The 19,442-nt window shown below is 40.9% G+C and overlaps 1 protein-coding gene and 1 long non-coding RNA gene across 12 annotated transcripts in view; one reads left to right on the top strand and one right to left on the bottom strand.

Annotated features, from left to right (window-relative positions):
• Positions 1 to 19,442, top strand: part of PDE4DIP (phosphodiesterase 4D interacting protein) — a 194,668-nt gene that overhangs the window by 107,272 nt on the left and 67,954 nt on the right. For 7 of the 11 annotated variants that reach the window (XM_072967882.1, XM_072967884.1, XM_072967887.1 and 4 more), the window contains exon 1: positions 12,162 to 13,650. The exons of the other annotated variants lie outside the window; for them this stretch is intronic. In XM_072967882.1, coding sequence (XP_072823983.1) covers positions 12,472 to 13,650 — 1,179 coding nt within the window. In that variant the 5' untranslated portion in view covers positions 12,162 to 12,471. Of the gene's footprint in view, positions 1 to 12,161; positions 13,651 to 19,442 lie in introns of those variants that run through there. 11 annotated transcript variants of the gene reach the window in all.
• Positions 9,737 to 12,160, bottom strand: LOC140698230 (uncharacterized). Its single transcript, XR_012075859.1, has 2 exons — positions 11,725 to 12,160; positions 9,737 to 10,057 (listed from the first exon to the last, which is right to left on the bottom strand). It is a non-coding gene; the product is annotated as an uncharacterized lncRNA (long non-coding RNA).

The following is a 19,442-nucleotide window of genomic DNA, read 5'->3' as shown; positions in this document are numbered from 1 at the left end:
CTAGAAGTAAATTTACAGGATTTCTTAAACACATATTCCAAGTATAATTTAAAATATTTATCAGTGAATATTCAACAACTTTTCTGTGGCAATAACATCAGCACATATTGTAGCATTTTCCATGTGTCAGGTGCTGCTTCAAATACTTTATATATTAAGTTAATTTAAGCCTCAAAGCAACCCAGTGAAGTAGATACTGAACAACATGAAACACAAAAGACATTAATTTATAATAAGATGATGTTTATTTTAATATGCAAATTCTTGGGCACAACTATATTAAAAGATATAAAGAAATAGTCAGGTGCTTGTACCTGTATGGGAAATCACTGTGAATGTCACAGCAGTCTGATTCAGGCATGTTATATTGCCAGTTGAAGAACAGCAAGTGACAGTGCCTTTAGTAATCAAGTGGCAATACCAAGGTGAAAAACTCTAGGTGAATCCCCCTTCCAAATACCAATAAAATAATCATCCCTTATTTACATAGCAGTTTAATTCACAGAAAAATCAGAATATATTAATATTGTGTTCAGACATGTAAGAGAATTAAGTCCTGGGTTCAGATGATTATGCAAACAGTTTGAATACCTCCGTCAATGCCGAGAGGAACATTTGAAAGTCATTCAGATTTTGGAACAATGCTTTGTCCTGCCCTCTGCAAGTTACGTAGCACTGCTAGTCCCACCCATCATTGCAAGGACAGCAAAAACAAGAAGCACCCCCACAAATTTCCAAAATGCTCTCTAGGATGTGGCTGCTGAGTAAGAACCACTGCTCTAGGGGGTCCTGGCCTTCAAAGGGCTTATAGGCCAATCAGAGATAATGCAGCAGGAAAAATGAAGAGAGAGAAAGAAATATGCTCATTAGTGCTGAAAGGACCCAGAGATGAGAGAGATTAACTCTACCTTTGGAAGTCAGAGAAAGCTTCACCTGGTAGTCACCCTTGACCTGGGGGGGGGGGGGGGCTTAGGGCTGAGGACACCAGGTAGAAAGTAGGAGAAGGGCATTCGAGGCAGGGGAACAGTATATGCAGTGGCGTGGAACATATTTCAGGAGGTGGGAGTAATTGGTGTTACCAAATATATGGTAAGTGATGGAGAATGATGGAATACATAGCCAAAAAGTCCCATAAAATGTCAAGCTAACGGCTTCATGTTGTAGGCAATGAAGAATTAAAAATTAAAAAATTAACAGGAATAAAAGCTTATGAGTTGCATTATAAAAAGATAATCCTGGTAGTTGTTTAGACAGAGGACTGACTGAGCAGATAATTGAAGTCACCTCTGCAGACAGCAAATTATGGTTTGACACAGCTATTAACTGCTTCAGTAGTCCATTCTGTGAATTTGATAAAGGTAAAGAATATTATAAAAACCAATTATTAAGCACTTTGTCTCTACAGTAATATGTGACAACTCTTACTATTTGTGACACCTGAAGCCTTTGCTGTGGGTGTTATCCTTGTCTGCTAACAGTAGCAGCATCTTAGTTCTGCTGTGTTATACTCAGACCTTAGTCCGCCATGCCACTCCTCACCATGGAGCCACTCCTCTACAGTGTGGAAGGCACAAGTTCAATTTCTGAGCTCTGGGCCAGCTCCACGGAGGCTGAAGAATTCCCTCATCCCCAGCAAGGCCATCCTTGGAATCCCTGATAGAAGTTAGGGGATGAGAGAACTTGAGCTCTGAGGACTGATTCACTTCCTGCACCCACCCCGCCCCCAGCCCCTCACCATTGGGAATACATATGACAGTTAGGCTTTAGGAGAAAGAGAGCTCACAGATCTCACACTTCCAGGTTTGAGGTGGCCGAATGAAAAACACTCATCTTACCCCACCTCCCATAGATAAGTATTTCTCACGTGATCCCAGTATGAAAGTCTGGACTGGGGTATAATCTCTGAGTACCGGAAGTTTTACTGCAGAGCCTTCCTTCCCTCAAATAAGACAGACAGATTTGATAAAGGTTATTTGATTGAACTGATTTTACTATCCCTCTGTTTCCCTTTTCTATTCTACCAGAACATTGTATAGCACCCCTTTTAGCAGGAGTGTCCTTGCATAATACTTACGAACTTCTTTTATATAATTAACTCCATAGAACAGCAAAAAAGGCCATACACTTGACATGCCTCTGACTGACAACAACACTCCAAGTTTGCTTTCAGTCCTCCGTGTCCGTTCAGGCAGACAGCACATTGCTGTGATCAGAGTGCTTTTTGATGGAGCTGTTGTCCTACAGCAACTTGTCTACATCTTTTTTTTACGGGGGAGGCAAAAAATCTAATAAAATGCAGTTTATGAAGCGTTTTTCTCTTCCTTAGTGAAGGTATCCACAGAGTTGCAGGGAAAACCTGGCAAGTGTTCCATTTATTGATATTATTCCACTCTACAGAATGGTGGAAGCTTTATCTCGAAGAACCTTTTAAATGAAACCAGACGGGAAGGTGTGAAGGCAGGGGGAAATAATGCAATTTGCGAAGGAATACCTGGAGGAATTCTTGTTTTGTTTCTTTCCTTTTTTTTTTCCCTCTCCGTTTTCCCCCTGAGTATTGTAAAAGCAATATTTATTAATGTATAATTATACTGTGGTTAGCTGAAAAAATGAAATAGGACAGCAGAATTAGGGAGAGGCATCCATTAGGCCATCAGGACCTTCCTACTCACGCAAAGCAGTGGACACTCAAGCCATTGCATTTATGCCTTGTTGTGAACCTAATGTAAATATCACTGCATGCAGTGAGGCAGCTCTCCTAAAATAGCAAACATTCCAGTGTTACCATGGAGAGATCTGACGTGGAGGTTAAGGCGAGAGTAGGCTCTCAGTGCTCAAGGCAGAGACTGAAAACCTTGCAGGGATTAGTAGCTCAGGCAGCTCCAGCCAACTTCAGGTAAGGAGATTTTTTTTTTTTTAAGAGCAGCTTTTCAGTATCCTCTTCTTAAGCTGATGAATGTGGAAGCTGGAGACTCATTTACAAATCCTCATTCAAGATCACTGTCTCCGAGGCACAACCTTCATTAGTAACATGTCTCAGAAACTGGCTTTCTCAGCTAAGGCAATCATAGTTCATAGAGCAGCAAAGGAGGTGGAAAAAAGAGGGGCTTCTTTACAGCCTCATTGAAAATATTTATTGAGCACTTAAAAGGCACAAGGTACTATAAGGTGAAGGAAGAGGAACACAAAGACATATAATAAGGTTTAGTCTCTGCCTTCTAGGGATTCCAATCTAATTGGAAGGTAAGAAAGTAATGGAAACAAAATACAAAGCAGTAGAAAAAGGAAGAAAATCAAGGGCTGGGATGGCCAGTGAAGATTCTGATCTGTAAGGAATGAGTAGGATTTTAATTAGAGATAAAAATAAGAATCATCAATTTATTCATTCAACGATTATGTACTGAGATCTAGGAACATAGTGTTCTAAGTACCTCAGAAGATAACAGGATGTGTAAAGTGTGATTTCTTAAGGAGCTTCCCAGCTAAAGGGGAGAAGGCAATGTGGAGAAATGACACACAAATTACTATAGAAGTGCTCTAGAAGTTCAAAGAAGAGAAAGATGTCTTTTGAGGGGATTAAGGAGACAGCTTAAAGGAAATACTTGCAGGTTGGACAGGATTTTGACAGGTGGAGGTGGTAGTAACAGGGAAGAACATTACAAGTAGATAAGACAGAGAGGTAGGGAGGTTTGGGACAAGGAAGCATAGTGAGTATATGTAGAGAGAAGTGAGTGAAGGCTAGAAAGATAGGATGATGCTAGAGTCATAGGGCCTTAGATAGCAGGTTAAGAAGTTTATGATTATGGGTGAGTCCTTAGGTCTCCAGGTTACTATGCAGGAAAGTGATATATCTGAGATCTGTCTTAGAAAGATTAATCTGGAAAGAGGAGAGAGTAGAAGAGAAAGAAGTTGAGAGGACTAACTATTATGAAATTTCTCTTTCCTAAGATATGAGGACATTAGAGGATAACCAAGAATGGAAGTTTTGTGCTAAGGCAAAAGAGCAAAATAAATTAAGAAAAGTGATTCATTCATTCATTCATTCATTCATTCCAGTCAGTGACTGTTTATTGAGTGCCTATCATGGCCAGACAGTGGTGCTGTTAGGCGCTGGAGAAACAGTTTAAGAACAAACAAGCCAGAGTCCTTCCCCTCAGGGAGCTTACATGCTAATAAGGGAGATAGGTAAATAACCATGTAATAAAACAAATAAATAGTTGCAAATTGTGATAACTACATTGAAAAGAGCAAGGATCAGTGAACTTTTTCTGGAAAAGGCCAGATAGTATATAATTCAGAATTTGCTGTTGTAGTGCAAAAACAGCCAATACATGCAGGATGTGCATGGCTGTGTTCCAGTAAAACTTTATTTATAAGAACAGGGTGGTGTTGGATTTAGCCCACAGTCCACAGTTCCCTGACCCTTAATAGAGAATTAAGAGGAAGGAGAGGGAGGCACTATAGGTAAGGGAAGATGTCAGTCAAGAGTTCAGTCTTTCCTGGGATAATTCTGAGATGTCTCTGGCACCTACAGATGCACATATAAATAGGCAGTTGGCCATTAGAGAGTTGAACTCAGAGGAGAAATCTGGGATAAAGATACTCTTTCAGTGGTTCTGATCACCAATTCCAAGACGTGTGCTGAGAGCAGGGGCACTTCCCACACAACACCAAGCAATTCTTGGACACAGCAGGGTATCCAAGAATTCAACTGAGTTCTGACATTATCTACCTGGAGATAGCATGGATCCCACTGGTTAAGGATTCAGTCTTACAAGACTGCCTCCACAGCCCTCCCACTCCCCATCCTCCTCCCTTCCTGCCTCTGGACTTCAAACAGCAGTCACAATCCCAGAGTATCACCTGTGCATCTGACCAGCAATAGACTGGAGGTTCCAACAACCCCCTCCTTGGACTTCGGACTTCAGACACCAGTTGCAAGTCCAGACTGTTACGTGTACTTCTGACTGGCTGGCTATAAATTAGAGGTTCCCATCACCCCCTCCTTAGGTTAGATTAACCTGCTAGAGCAGCTCACAGAACTTAGAGAAATGTTTTACTTACTGGATCCCTGTTTATCACATAAGGATATAACTGGAACAGCAAGATGGGAGATATTCATAGGGCAAGGGATGTGGGAATGGGTGTGGAGCTTCCGTGCCCTCACCAGGCATAATACTCTCCCTGAACTTCCATGTGTTCACTAGCCCAGAAGCTCTCTGAACCCAGTCCTCTTGGGTTTTTATGGAGGCTTCATTACAAAAGCATGCTTGATAAAACCATTAACCATTGGTGATTGATTCAATTTCCACCCTCTTTCCCCTCCCAGGAAGTTGGGGGATGGGACTGACAACCCTCTAATCCATTCACTTGACACTGCCTCCTCCCCAATCTCTCAGTTATGTGAAGGTGAATGTGCCTGGTTTTTACCTGATGTTGAAGCATCAAGGAAACTACTCTGATCATTGGTCCACCACTGAAGACTCACTGCCGCAGCACACACAGTTCTACCATTCCTCACTGCTTCCTACCCTGGAATCTTTTATGGAGCCCCCTGACCTAAAGTCTAGCTTCTCCAGGTCATCTACTGCCTTCTCCCCCCAGGTGCTGCTGCTTCCCCAGCACACTGACATGGAATGGGGGTGGGTCCCTGTTACTCTTAGACCCCAAGTCTCTTCCCGATACGGGTGAAATCTCACCTTCTCTTTTGTTGACCTCAAAGACATTTCTCTCCTTTTCCCCCCTGGGACACCTGGCTTAATCTTCTCAGTGGGTTTAGAATTTTTCAAAGTCGGGAAATGCATTTGACCACAGTCAGTCTCTGCTCTTTGCTCTGCCAAAACTCCCCAGTCAAGGGAATGCTAAGAGCCTCACCATCAGACTAGGAAAGACGGAGGTAGGGGTATACAGGGAACACAACTATCCATGTCCAAAAATTTACCATCACCATTTGGTTAGGGAAGAAATGTGAGATGAGCCGAAAAGGAAGTAGATAAGGATCTTTTTGTAGAAGTACTGAAATGCCAGGCTAAGGGTTTTGGACTTCATGCGATAGGTAGTGGACAACTGTGGATGTTTACTACAAATGTTCTGGAAATAGTATGCAGGAAGACTAAAGGGGTAAGCTTCTAAGGCTGTATGACATGGTTCAGGTTTCAGGTTTTGAGAACCTGAAAAGGAAAATGTGAAGCAACATTTCTGAACACACTAGAGATGTTCAGAAATGGGGTCAAAAAGAACTCAGCTTTGGCTTGAGAGAGAAGGATTCTGAGGAGTTAAAGGTAACAAGTCTTTAGTTTACAAGTCTACTTTGTTGTAGAAAATGATATGCCTGACCTCATCTCTCCTGATGCTGACAATGTTAACCGCCCCTCTCATTTTCTGAAACTCTGTTCCCCTCTTACCTGTGTTTTGATTGTGGAAGAGCTCGACTTAGTTTTTCCGCTTAGCTTTCTCAGTCACCTAAACTCAGCATGTCCCAAATTATACTTTTCCCTTTTTTTTGCAAATGGACTCTTCAACTCCCACATTTCTGTTTATTTTGATCATTTTTTTTAAACCAGTCTTTCAGACCAGAAACCTTATCTGCATTTTTAACCTTCCCTTACCCCCCTTCATCCTCTCTGCATGTACATCATCAAGCCTGGCTATTCATTCCTTCAAAATGATTCTCATATTTACCATTTTCTTTCCATTTTTAAAGCAGACCTTTATTATCCCACACATGAGTAATTGCAATGGCTTTAAAACAAGTCTTTCTGTAACCATCCCAAAATGTGTTCCTGAAACTCCAAGCCATCTTGTGGCCTAATTTTCCTAAAATAAACTTGTTATCATGCCATCCTGTGCTAAAGTTCATAACATGAAGTCCACATTCTTTTGCCTTTGTCAAACATTAACCAAATTCTAGTTGCCAAGGCCCCCCCCCCACAGCACAGTGTCTGGCTTAGTTGGCCCTTTGTACATGTTCTTTGAGCAATTATCGAGATGTACAGAGCGTATGTACAGCTAGATGTATAGAGTAGGATGAACCTGGCCATTCAGATGTCCCACAAAATCCTCAACATCTCCCTTTACCTTCAGGTTAGCACCATGTTTAACTCAACTTCCAAGACTTTGGATGATGCTGTTTTGTTTTTCTGGAGTCCTTTCCTTGGTTTCCTCCATCGTAAGACTCAAGTCCCACTCTTGCCCTCTTTCACCTGTATCAGCCTATACTTATATCCACTTTTTCTGCATTGACAATGAAGTTAAATCAGTAACCTTTAGTTCACCAGTCAGTTGTTCTAACTGTAGCATGCACATTCTCCACCCTTCAGCTAAAATGAAAAGCTCCCTGAAGACAGAGGAAAAAAATATTGAGTTTGCATAAATTGCATTGGTTGACTGATTTAACAAATATTTTGAAATTCACTTAAACAGCTATAGGTATTTAATAACTTGAAAGACTCTAATGTTTACTATTTTAGGATAAATTCTGCTGATAACCATATTATTGTAATCTGCAGTTGAACTTGAAATCTCCTGGTTTTAAAACAAGTATTTTGAAGTGCTGTGTTATTAATTAATGCAAAGCATGATTGTTTCTGGCTTCTTAAAGATTTCCAGCCAGCAGAGGGAAGTCACACACGTGCTTGTGGTGGTACCGTTAAGCCTAACTTGGCTTTACTTTGATATTCTTGCATTTCCTCATCTGCTTTAGCTTCTCTATCAGAATCACATTTTTTGTTTCTTGGTATAGTTTTTAGTAACTAGAACAGCTATTTCCAATGTCATAACTAGGGTAATGAAACCTAATACAACTGGTTTGGGATGTGGGGATTTTCCACCTCTTGGAAATTCCCTCCCAGCCCAGAATTAGGTCTTAGAAACATGACAACTCAGGGGGTACAAAAGTAGCAACTGTTCTAAGAGAAACTTCCCAGGTCCCCAAATCTAGAGATCAAAACAGAGATAGTGCAAAAGATCCTTACCATAATACTGCTTAGGACTCTTGTTCCAAGTGGGTATACAGTTCTTTAAATTCAACAGCTTTGTTCGTAGTTCTTCATTGATGGGTTTTTCCATTTATCTGCAGAACTTCTGATTTTTGGACTGAGATTTTTCTGAATACAGTTGAAGAGTTCTAATTCGGTAGTTTTCAAAGTGTGGTTCTCAGCAGCTTCAGCATGATCTGGGGATTCATTAGGAAGGCAAATTCTTGAACCCTTCCCCAGGCCAAGTGAATTAGAAATGTGTTAAGTCACTTTTCAGCAAGCCTTCCAGGTGATTCCGGTGCATGCCAAAGGCTGAAAACCACTGTTTACATTCATTTTGTAGATTAGGAAATTAAGGGCCAGATACAAGTGATTTGACCTAGGATATAGAGCAAATACGTGCTTGTGAATGCATCTTTTGGTCCATTTTGAGGGCAAACTGCTGATATATAAAATGAATCACTTGTTTAATTCATTATAGCTTATCATAATACGAAACTTGTTCTCAGTAAAATTTTCTTTTACTATGTACCTTTGATAAGTTTTAGAAGTAATCATCCCAAAAGACCTAGGTCTCACCTTAATAACATGCTTTGCTTCAATCATAAATGTGTGGTGTGTAAATGTATATAAAATAATAATTTCCAAAGCTCACATAGATAGGAACTATGAAATTCTGAAATTGCAGTTGGGCCTTTTATAGAATTTCTTCTGGGCTATATTTTATCTTTTCAGTTTTCAAAGCTATTCTTATAATAAAGTGGGGATTACTTTCCACCAAAGAAATCACTCAGGTTAAAAGTTTATGGGTAATACATGTTTTTATGTTTCTTTACTCCTTTTAATATTTTTAAGTGAACTATACTAACAGATAAAATCTGCAGATCTAAGCATTCAGTTGAGTGAGCTTTAAAACTACATGTCCATGTAACCATCACCCAAAACAAGATATAGAACATTTTCATCAACCTAGAAAATTTCTTTGTGCCCCTCTGCAGTCAGTTCTCATCCTACCTCACTCCCCATAGCCACTTTCTGAATTTCTATCATTATAGGAATTGTCAGACTTTGAGTTGTTAGACTTAAAACAAATGGAATCACATGGGATGTACAGATGTGGCTTATTTCACTTAACATGCTTTTGAGACTCATTCATGTTGTGGGTATCAGAGTTTATTCCTTCTTCATTGGTGGTTAGTCTTACATTATATGAACATATCAAAATGTGTTTATCTTACCTTTGTCTTAATAACAAATTTTTTCTTCTCATAAACACAGTATGTGCTTATTTTAGAAAATTACAGAATACAAATAAGGAAAGAAGAAAATCAGTAACAACAATTCCACTCTCCAGACACAATCACTATTTAATAACTTGTCTATCCCCTTGAATCCTTGTTTCTGTAAGTTGTCCACATATATTATATATATTTATAATATACATTACAAAAATTATCATTTTAGGATCAAGTTTTACCACTCAGACTTTTAAGTGTCTTAAACTGGCACAATTCTTAGTTTTAACTATAGAGTGTTTCCTAGTTTTAAAACCTTTTAAAAACAGTATGTGAATATACATTCATTGCCCAAAGCTCAAATGATACATGGTGTATAGAATAAAAATAAATGTTCCTGTTTGGCTCCCCAGTTGGCTTGACTCCCCATAGGTAGCCAGTGTTAACTCAATACACAATCCTTATCAAGTTGATACTGATAAGAACCATGAAGTGCTGAACTTATCATCACATAATTTTTCTTCTAAGTTTCATTTTTTAGTTTTTATTTTCAAGTTTTATGGTCTATACAAAGTAATCTTTTAGTTTTCCAATATCAAGGGATCATCTTAGGAGAAGTTCCGGTATTCTAGTTTACTATCCACTTTGAGTCTTGGTCTTTAAATATTTTCTCTAGGAGTGGATAGAGTGCTATCTTCAAATTTTCTTCAATTGTTGAGTGATTTATTCCTATCTGTTGCTGGAAGCCGTCTCTTTCAGGATGTTGCTCTTTAATTATAGCAGATATATTCTTCAATGGTAAATTGCCTTTTCTCCACTTGTACTGACTTGCACTTCTGGGCCAATTACCTACATATTGTCATTAAAGTTTAGAGACACAGGTCAGATGCAAAATCTTATGAAGGAATATAGAATAATACAAAGTACTATTCAGAATTTGCTCCTGAAGAGTACTTTGTTTCATTAGCATTTTCCCCAATAGGAAAACGTGGCTTGCACTGCCAGTCAAAGATGAGGCCTTGATTAATGTCTTAATTTGCACTCTTTGGACTTTTGAGTCCTTGCTGTTCTTTAGGACAATACTTAGGACAGGGTACAGCAGGGTAGGAGTGTGCTGGCAGGCTGGAAACTCCTTGCCTCTCTACAGATCACTATAGATTCCAAAGATTGTTACTTAATTTGTGACTCTGAAGCTCATATACCTAGAAGCAGGCAAAAATGCACCTGTAGCGAGTTTCACTCTATTTTACATTCTTGGTTTCGGGGCCTGAAGATGAATATTTAGGTGAAATCACAGATGTAGAGTTCTATAGCCTACTAAACCCAAAGCTCTAAGGACGGTCCTTACCTCTCACAAAGGAGCTACTAAGATTTTGTTTTGATGATTAAATAAGAGAACGATACAATCTTATGTGTGCAGAGCCCCATAAAGTTTTAAGGTTACTTTAAACTATTCCCATTATAATAATAATAAAATAATAATATTAGCTATTATTTAATGAGCCAGATTCTTTTAAAGCACTTTCCCAAATCATCTCATTTAATCCTCAATAAAAAGTCTGGGGGCTCTCACTGAAGGCATTTGGATGTCTCCAGGTTTAGGAGTATGGGGTCTGTCCTGCAGATGGGGTTCAGAAATACTTAAGACTGTTGCTGACCTTAACTCACAAGGTCAAGTTAGTGAAGAGTAGCATTATCATAAGTGCAAAGTGTCCTGCTCTGGGGAAACTCCAGATGATTGCTTGGGACTGTTTCTCCTCCCATCTGGAGTCTGCGTATCTCTTAAGACAGGGAGAGAATTCTTTATTACAAATGGATGCTGACACCTCGATTCCACCTAGAGAGAGCTCCAGTTCCCCTTGTGTGCACCCAAGTTCTAGACACAAGGGTGGGGTGACTCACTACTGGATAATGTGGAATAAGACAGGGTCCTAACTGAAGTCAGGGAAATTCCCAGCTCCATTTCTGCAGATGGAAGCCCTCCCTGACACTCTGGACTCTTGCTCAGATAAACAAGGCCTTTTGTTCTGGTGTTTTGTCTCCCCTTCCCGCCTCAAAATAAGACCTGCAGTCTACCTGAACCTGAAGGAGGATTCGGTGATGGCAGTCTACGCTCAGGTGTCAACATTCTTGAAAAAAAGCTCATTTTCTCTTCTATCATCTTCAAAATCTTGGTTAACCAGCTACATTCATGTGGTATATTTGCTGGGCTCTTTCTCGGGTGTCTGCTTTATGCCTTCTCTCGATTTCTTTTCTTTAAAAGGGCGAATCATCCAGGAATGCTAAACTCAACCTCAACATAATGAAGAGAAACACTTGTCCTCTTTTCTAGATAAGCCCAGCAGTCGAGGGAAAGGCCGAACTGAGCCTCCTAAGACCCGCCCTACCTGCCTGCCCCCCGCTGGTTTATCAACCCTTTCTCCCCGGGGCCTTTTACGCCCCAGGGCCTTTTAATTCCGGCACCGGACTGGGTGGGGAGGGGTTGCAGGCCGGAGGGAGGTGGCGCGCAGCGGTACCTAGTGGTGCTGCCAGGCTGCTCCATCCAGGGTACGTGGCACTACCCGTGGAGAGAGGGGGAGGGGAGTCGGCTTTCTCCTCCCCACGCAGAGCCTCGGAACATCCCGCAGCGGCAGGAGGGAGGATCCGTGAGGGAACTGGCGTGCTCTTGGGGTGAAATTTTAGCAGTAGAAAGTGTCCTGGCAGTGGTCGGCATCCGCCCTGCTTTCCAACCGGGTACCCACTGTGAGCCAGGTCAGCCTTTTACGGCGAGGAGCAGTAAGCAAGCAGGGGGCGAGGTGGACGCACTCGCCACCCCGCATGCGCAGAGCGAGGAGCCGGCCTTCCGGACTACAGCTCCCAGAGGAGTTTGCCGGTGGCCGCAGGCGCCGGGCCGCTGGCGCCATCTTGAAATCTGATCCTCAATCTCCGCGGCTTTGCGTCAGCAGCGGGCGGCAGCCAGTGCACCGAGAACCCAGCCTGTTAACAGGGAGGACATTGAGGACGCGGCGGTGGCGGGAGAGACAGCTGGAGGAGACGCGGCAGGTTTCGAGCGTGGCCTGCGCTGCTGTCACTCAGCATCCCCCTGAAGCGTTTCCTCGCCCGCCCCCTCCCGGAGGGGCGGGGCGGGGCTGACCACTCTGGTACCCAGAGCCCGCGCTCGGCTGGCGGAGGAGCGCCCCTGCAGAGTTGGGACCTCACCCAGCTGTGCCATGCGGGCCGGAGGCCACCGAGGCGGGAGACGCAACGCAGCCAAGAACCGGTGAATGATCACCGCGCAGCAGCCGCCTCCAGGAAGCTCGGCAACCGCAGGAGAGAAGATGAAGGAGATTTGCAGGATCTGTGCCCGCGAGCTGTGCGGAAACCAGCGGCGCTGGATCTTCCACACGGCATCCAAGCTCAACCTCCAGGTTCTACTTTCGCACGTTCTGGGCAAGGATGTCTCTCGCGATGGCAAAGCTGAGTTTGCTTGCAGCAAGTGTGCTTTCATGCTTGATCGGATCTATAGATTTGACACCGTCATTGCCCGGATCGAAGCCCTTTCAATTGAGCGCTTGCAGAAGCTGCTGCTGGAGAAGGACCGCCTCAAGTTCTGCATTGCTAGTATGTATCGGAAGAATAACGATGACACTGGCGCGGAGACCAAGGCGGGGAATGGGACGGTTGACATTTCCGGCTTACCTGATGTTAGATACTCTGCACTGCTCCAGGAAGACTTTGCCTATTCAGGGTTTGAGTGTTGGGTAGAAAATGAGGATCAGATTCAGGAGCTACACAGCTGCCATGCTTCCGAAGGCCCCGGCAACCGACCCAGGAGATGCCGTGGCTGTGCAGCTTTGCGGGTTGCTGATTCTGACTATGAAGCCATTTGTAAGGTGCCTCGAAAGGTGGCGAAAAGTATCTCGTGTGGCCCTTCTACCAGGTGGTCCACCAGCATTTGCACTGAAGAACAGGCATTGTCTGAGGTTGGGCCACCGGATTTACCAACTACGAAGATACCGCCAGATGGCGAAAGCATGGAGGAAGGGACACCAGGATCCTCTGTGGAATCTTTGGATGCAAGTGTCCAGGCTAGTCCTCCACAACAAAAGGATGAGGAAACTGAGCGAGGTGCAAAGGAACTTGTAAAGTGTGACTGTTGTTCCGATGAACAGGCTCCACAGCATATGTGTAACCACAAGCTGGAGCTAGCTCTTAGCATGATTAAAGGTCTTGATTATAAGCCCATCCAGAGCCCCCGAGGGAGCAAGCTTCCTATTCCAGTGAAATCCAGCCCACCTGGAGCCAGGCCTGGCCATATCATGACAGATGGAGTTAGTTCTGGTTTCCTTAACAGGTCTTTGAAACCCCTTTACAGGACATCTGTGAGTTATCCCTTGGAGATTTCAGACCTGCAGGAGCTGTGGGATGATCTCTGGGAGGAGTACTTGCCACTCCGGGTCCAGGTATACAAAATGGCTGCATAGTGCCTTTCTGATTAAAGTTAGCTGGCCTCAGGCTTCACGTGATTTCTGTCTAGGTGAAGGATGATAATACTCTGCACTTGAGAAAATTAATCATTGAGCCCATTTTTGCCGTACCTTTTGCTTGTGTCCCTTTTAGTAAATGTGGTTCACACTCAGATAATATGCTTTTCACAATCCTCTTTATTATGTTGTCTTTTGGCTTCCCATCAATTATCAAAATTGCACTTTTTTTTTAAAGACAAAAAGAGAAAGATTCCTAATTCACTTTGATCCTACAAAAAATTTAATCTTATTTCTGGCACTAGAACTCTTTCCTCTTACATCCTTTGCCTCCCCTCTCTCTCTTTTTTTTTGTTTCATTTTCAGATTTATAAATATTTTTTACTTGGTAAGGGAGTTCTCTAGTTAGTCCTCCCTAGAGCACTGAGCCTTTCATCCCCATGTGTGCCTCAAACTGATCAGAGCATAGGGTAAAGGTTTGGGGAAAGCCTATTAATCCACCAAAGTGGTGTAATACCTGGGCAATATTTATAATAAGTTGAGGTCATTTGAGGACTAATGATGACTTGTTCAGAAAAGAGACCTGGGAATTCGAGTGTTGTTACGTAAAATGTTAAGGCAAAAACTGTTTATAGCTCTGTCAAAAGAGGTTTGATACTAACAAAGGATTCATCCATTACTGGGTGATAGGAGAGTTTTATTTGTTATACTTTGGAATCAACGACTAAAAGATGGCAGTTGGTCTTAATTTGAACTATTCATGTCTACCCAACTGATTTCATTCCAACTTTTTAAGTCTATCTAGGGACTTGACAGATGCTATTTTGTTTCTGTAGCAACAGTAATCAGTAGATTCAATTAACTTTGTGAAACTTCTGGCATGTTCAACTTGATACAAATTCTTTAGTGTTACCATTACAAAGGTGGACAATCTGGAAGGCGTTTATGGAAAGCCTGCTCCCTGTCAACATCATGCCAGGAAATTAGAGCTTCTAAATGAGATTGTTGATTGTCACTTGAAATTTTTGAAAAGTCATTCTGTTATCTAAAATTTGCATCACAATAAGAAGATGGGGGAAATATTTTTGAATTTGCACAAAATTGTCAGAAACAGCATATGAAAAAGTATAGATATCAAAAAGTTTAAAATGTGTTTTCATTTGTATAAAATGTTTAGTATGCCTAACACTTGTGTACTTTTCTTTTGCTTCTTTTTCTCTCATTGGAGCTTTGCAGCTGAATTTGGGCTTTACAGTATTTCTTTGAGCAGACATAGATGTCAGATTAAACATGGTGTTTTCATATTAGGATCTAAAAGCAGTCTGGACAGAGTGGATGGGAAATAAACTTTTTGCCTCTTGAAATAAGGCCAATAGGGGAGGGTATAGCTCAGTAGTAGAGTGCATGCTTAGCCTGCACGAGGTCCTGAGTTCAATCCCCAGTACCTCCATTAAAATAAATAAATAAACCTAAAAATGGCCAATATTGTAGAAAGTTAAAGACTTAGAAAATCACAGGTAAAACAAAAGGAGTTTTTTTCTCCATATTAAATTAAGAATTCTTTGTTGGTGCCTGGACTCAACAATTCTGGAGTTGGGAAGGGTTTTAAAGATCATCTCACACAGGCTCTCAGTTGAGAGACATGGAAAGCTCATGATTTCAGTAACTTAGCCCGGGAAGAGCCAAAGATTCCTAACCATTCTCAGCCAAGACTTTTTTATTCTATGTATTAAGCCACATTGCCTGATGTACATTGAATTAAATAAGTACTTATTTTAAATGAAGAGTCTTCTTTCTAAAAATCTAAGGATTCCAGGAGGATTCTTTAGGGATTCTATGAAGAAATTTGTCATCCTAGTGAGCACATTTAAGATACGGTGATTGTAGGTCAAGGCCCTTTACTTCACTGAATTTAGACACTGGAAAAATTGACCTTTAACACAACAGTGTTTATGACCTTTCTCCTGTCACCTGGCCTATGGTCTTTACTGTTCGTAGAAGAATAAAACATTGGGAGGAGGGAGAAAATATTCAGCTTGAAGAATAATGCTTTTTTCCTCCAATAATTAAGGATGTGGAGGGAAATAGATTAATTAGGTTCAAAGTGTTTATAAGTAAAATGTGTATATTTTGGATCCCGGATCTGTTGTTTAAGTAAGCCTGGTTGACTTTTAAGCTCCTTAAGGCCTGTTGTGCTTTATGGCAAAACCAGAGCTAAGCGGGACAAAGGCAGGATAGTTTTTGTTTGCTTTCTGAACAAATGTGGAAAGAATAGAAACAAGTGTAAATTACCTTTGATAGTTCTCTTTTTAGTTTGCAGAAATAAAAAGCATGAAAGAAAAAGAAGTGTTTCCTTTAGTTAAATTCTACTGCAGATACGAAGACAAGCTCTTATCCTAAAGAGCAAAATTGTTCTGTAAGGTCATTTTGATTCCTTTGTTTAATCTAGTCACCCCATGCTAGGCACTGCTGGATGTCACCGCCAGGACCACTCCTGACTGCTTTTCTTCATTTTCTTTCTTAAAGAAAAGCAGCAGCACTGTAGTTCAGCCTACTCATTTTTTGATATTACAAAAACTGACTTATTTGCCTTCTACAGAGTTTATGTCCGAAGGCCTGAGTTTGTTCAAATATCTAAAGAAAGATTTGAAGCCTTATTCTAGCTGGGTAATTTCCTTCTTTATTGCCTGGCCCTAAACTAGAAAAGCTGTGATAGGAGGGGTGTGGTCCTTTAGTAAACGTCAGTGCAGCTCTGGCTTATGTGCAGTTTCCTTTTCTACCCAAATTCAGAGAGCAGGAGATCTTTGCTTCGAGCCTTTCAGTGCCAGGGTCTGGTCTGCTCCTGTGTGACTGTGATGGATTTATCCCTCTCATAGTTTAGCTGTATTGTCCAGATCAGGCCTTTTGGAAGGTGTAAGCATTAGATGCTGGTCAGATTGGGCTTTTACTTTTGTGCTAGTGGATAGTTCTGGTGTATTTCCTATTACTAACAATAGGATAGAAAATTATGGTAGTTGGAGCTTTATGAGTTGCTGTTATGATTAGGAAAGTGTCAAGAAAAACGCTGTTAATCTAGAAGATCTGAATAACTGCCTTTTAGCCTAAAGGTCTTACGTTATGCAACATGAGGCCTGGAAGCGGTTCTCTTTTCTGATGCTGAAAAGCATTTGTCCTGAGTCAAAGGCAACTTAATTTAAAGTTATATTATGATTACAGGTGTGATTTTAGTAACTAGTAGCCTGGAGATTAACACTGATTCAAATAAGTGTTACTGATTTCAGGCTTTACAAAATGGTCATGGGAGTGATTGCTTTACGTACTTGATACATCACCAGAGTTCATTATGAGCTGTTTACTCAGTGGGACTTTGTTAAGTGCTCTTTTGGCAGACTTATCTGAAAGGACATTGTTTTTCCCTAAGATTTAGAATAATAAAGTATTATGAATAAAGAATAAATGAACATCTTCTAGCCTTTAGGTCAATCAGTGTATTGCATTTACAGAATTACGGGTTTCCTCTGATTATTCATGCCAGTGTGGGTTCAGATGAGACCCAGATTCGTCATGTCCTCTCCTGTGGCATTCTTTGGCTTTAAAGCTGATGTTGAAATATCTATATTAAACATCTATCTATCTGTCTCTCTATCTATTTATCTATCTGGTCTTATGTCTAAGAGAGCTGCTGAAGGATTAGAACATTGGACTGGGAATTAGGAGACAGGCCTGTTTTTGTTTGCTTGCTTTTGTTTTTATTGTTCACTTATTAAACAAAAATTTTTGGTCCCTGCAATATTCCAGGGATTATGGTAGGTTTATAGAGATGAAAGATACGTTAGCAACTTAAGTGAATTCAGTTTAGTTGGATCCTTTCCCTGATTTCCATTGTAACTTTGGAAAAATTAGTTACCTGCTCTAAGTCTCCATTTCCTCAAATGTAAGATGAGATTGGACCAGATGGTTAGTTTGTAAAGTGTCCTTCACAGCTCTAAGATTCTTTGGCTTTAAGTGATTAAACATGGCCACCATAACTGTCATTTAAAACTTGATGCTATTTTCTTTAATTCTGCTTGTTATAGTTTAAATTACAAAAATATCTTATAATAGATGTTGGAAAATTGTTTCACATCTAGGAAGTAAGAGGTCAGGTTTTATAGAGAATGTTTTGTCATTAAATAAATGCTAAAATCATTTATCAGTTAGAATTGTTGAAAATATGTGTTAAAATAGTTACCTCTCCCACGGTGTGACATAATTCATGTTGCTTCCCGGCAGGGCTCCCTGTTACACCCATAACAACAGATATCTCAATTTTTCTAGGAGTCCTTGTCCTCGCTTCTTTGTCCTTCTCCCTCTCCCACCATCCAGCCCTGGTGACTCTACCTTTAAAATATGTCCAAATTTACCCATTTCTCTCCCCCCTCCATTACGGCCACCATCATCCAAGCCACTATTACCTTTCACTTACACTGCAGCAGCCTCCTGGCTGATGTCCCATTTCTGCTGGTGCTTCCCTGCGATCCATTCATCACAGAGCAGCAACTAGAGCCATCTTTTTAAAATTTAAATATGATCGATTACTTTTCTGTTAAAAACATCAGAGTCCATTCTCATTTCAATGAGAATGAAATCCAGCTTCATTACCTCTGGTGTGTGGACGCTGTATCCATCTGGTCTGGTCCTGGCCTTCCTTCCCACCCCATCATGTGTTTCCATCCCCTTTGCCCATTATTCTCTAGCCCTGTGCTATTCAGCAAGGCAGCTGCTAGCCTTATGTGGCTGTTGAGCACTTGCCATGTGACTAGTCCAAACTGAGACATGCTGCTGAGTGTAAAATATACCCCTAAGAATGTAGTGTATCTTGTTAATAACTTTTATATTGAATACATGCTTATGTTAATATACAGTATAATATATTGGGTCAAATAAAATGTTTTATTAAAATTAAGTTTACCTATTTGTTTTCACTCTAGTCAGTGAAGTTACTAGAAAATTTTAAGTTCAATATATGGCTCACACTGTATTTCTATTGGAAAATGCTACTCTAGCCGGTTGGGCCTTTCTCTTTCCCAAGGTCATATTCACCCTAGGTCCTTTCCATTGGCAGTTCCTCTGCCTAGGTTATTTTGTTGATCTTTGCAGAGCTGGCTCCTTATCCTGTAGATCTCCATTTAAATGCTGCCTGATAGAGATCTTCCACTGATCAGCCAGCTTAGAGCAACTTAACCACTTTGTCATGCTTTTCTGTTTCACAGTATAGGGCTTGTCATTATCTTATATTTTGTGTATTCTCTTGTTCTTCTATTATGTAGCTCCCTACCCCAACTCCCACAGTGCTTTGCACATTATGGTACTTAATAGATGTTTTTAAAAATGATAAATAGCACTGGAAGAATAGAAAATTATTCCTCTGAAATCTTTACACTTCCAGTCAGTCACTTGATTTGAGGTAAGCTGTAGCCTCACTGCCTGGAAGGTGGTAATCAGAGTTTGAATGTGTGAGGTAAAGAAAAAATGAATAGCAATCACCTTTTTTTCTCTTAATGGATTTATTTTTTTTTCTAATTGGAGTGGGGATGGGGGAGGGCAGCAGAGAGGAGATGGAATTTAATGCCACAGTGAATTCCTAACATTTTATTTTTGTATCTTAGCTTATAATGTTAGGTACAGTTCAATAAGTTTGTCTCAGTCTGACTGACTGTCCCAGATATATGTGTTTTTTTCCTCCTGAATCTTTTTGGTGAATTGATGTTCCTGTAAAACATACCTCCTTC

Source organism: Vicugna pacos, chromosome 9, assembly GCF_048564905.1.
Source record: "Vicugna pacos chromosome 9, VicPac4, whole genome shotgun sequence".
NCBI lineage: Eukaryota > Metazoa > Chordata > Mammalia > Artiodactyla > Camelidae > Vicugna > Vicugna pacos.
The sequence above is the reverse complement of the archived record's forward strand: the minus strand, read 5'-3'. Positions and strand labels throughout refer to the sequence as shown.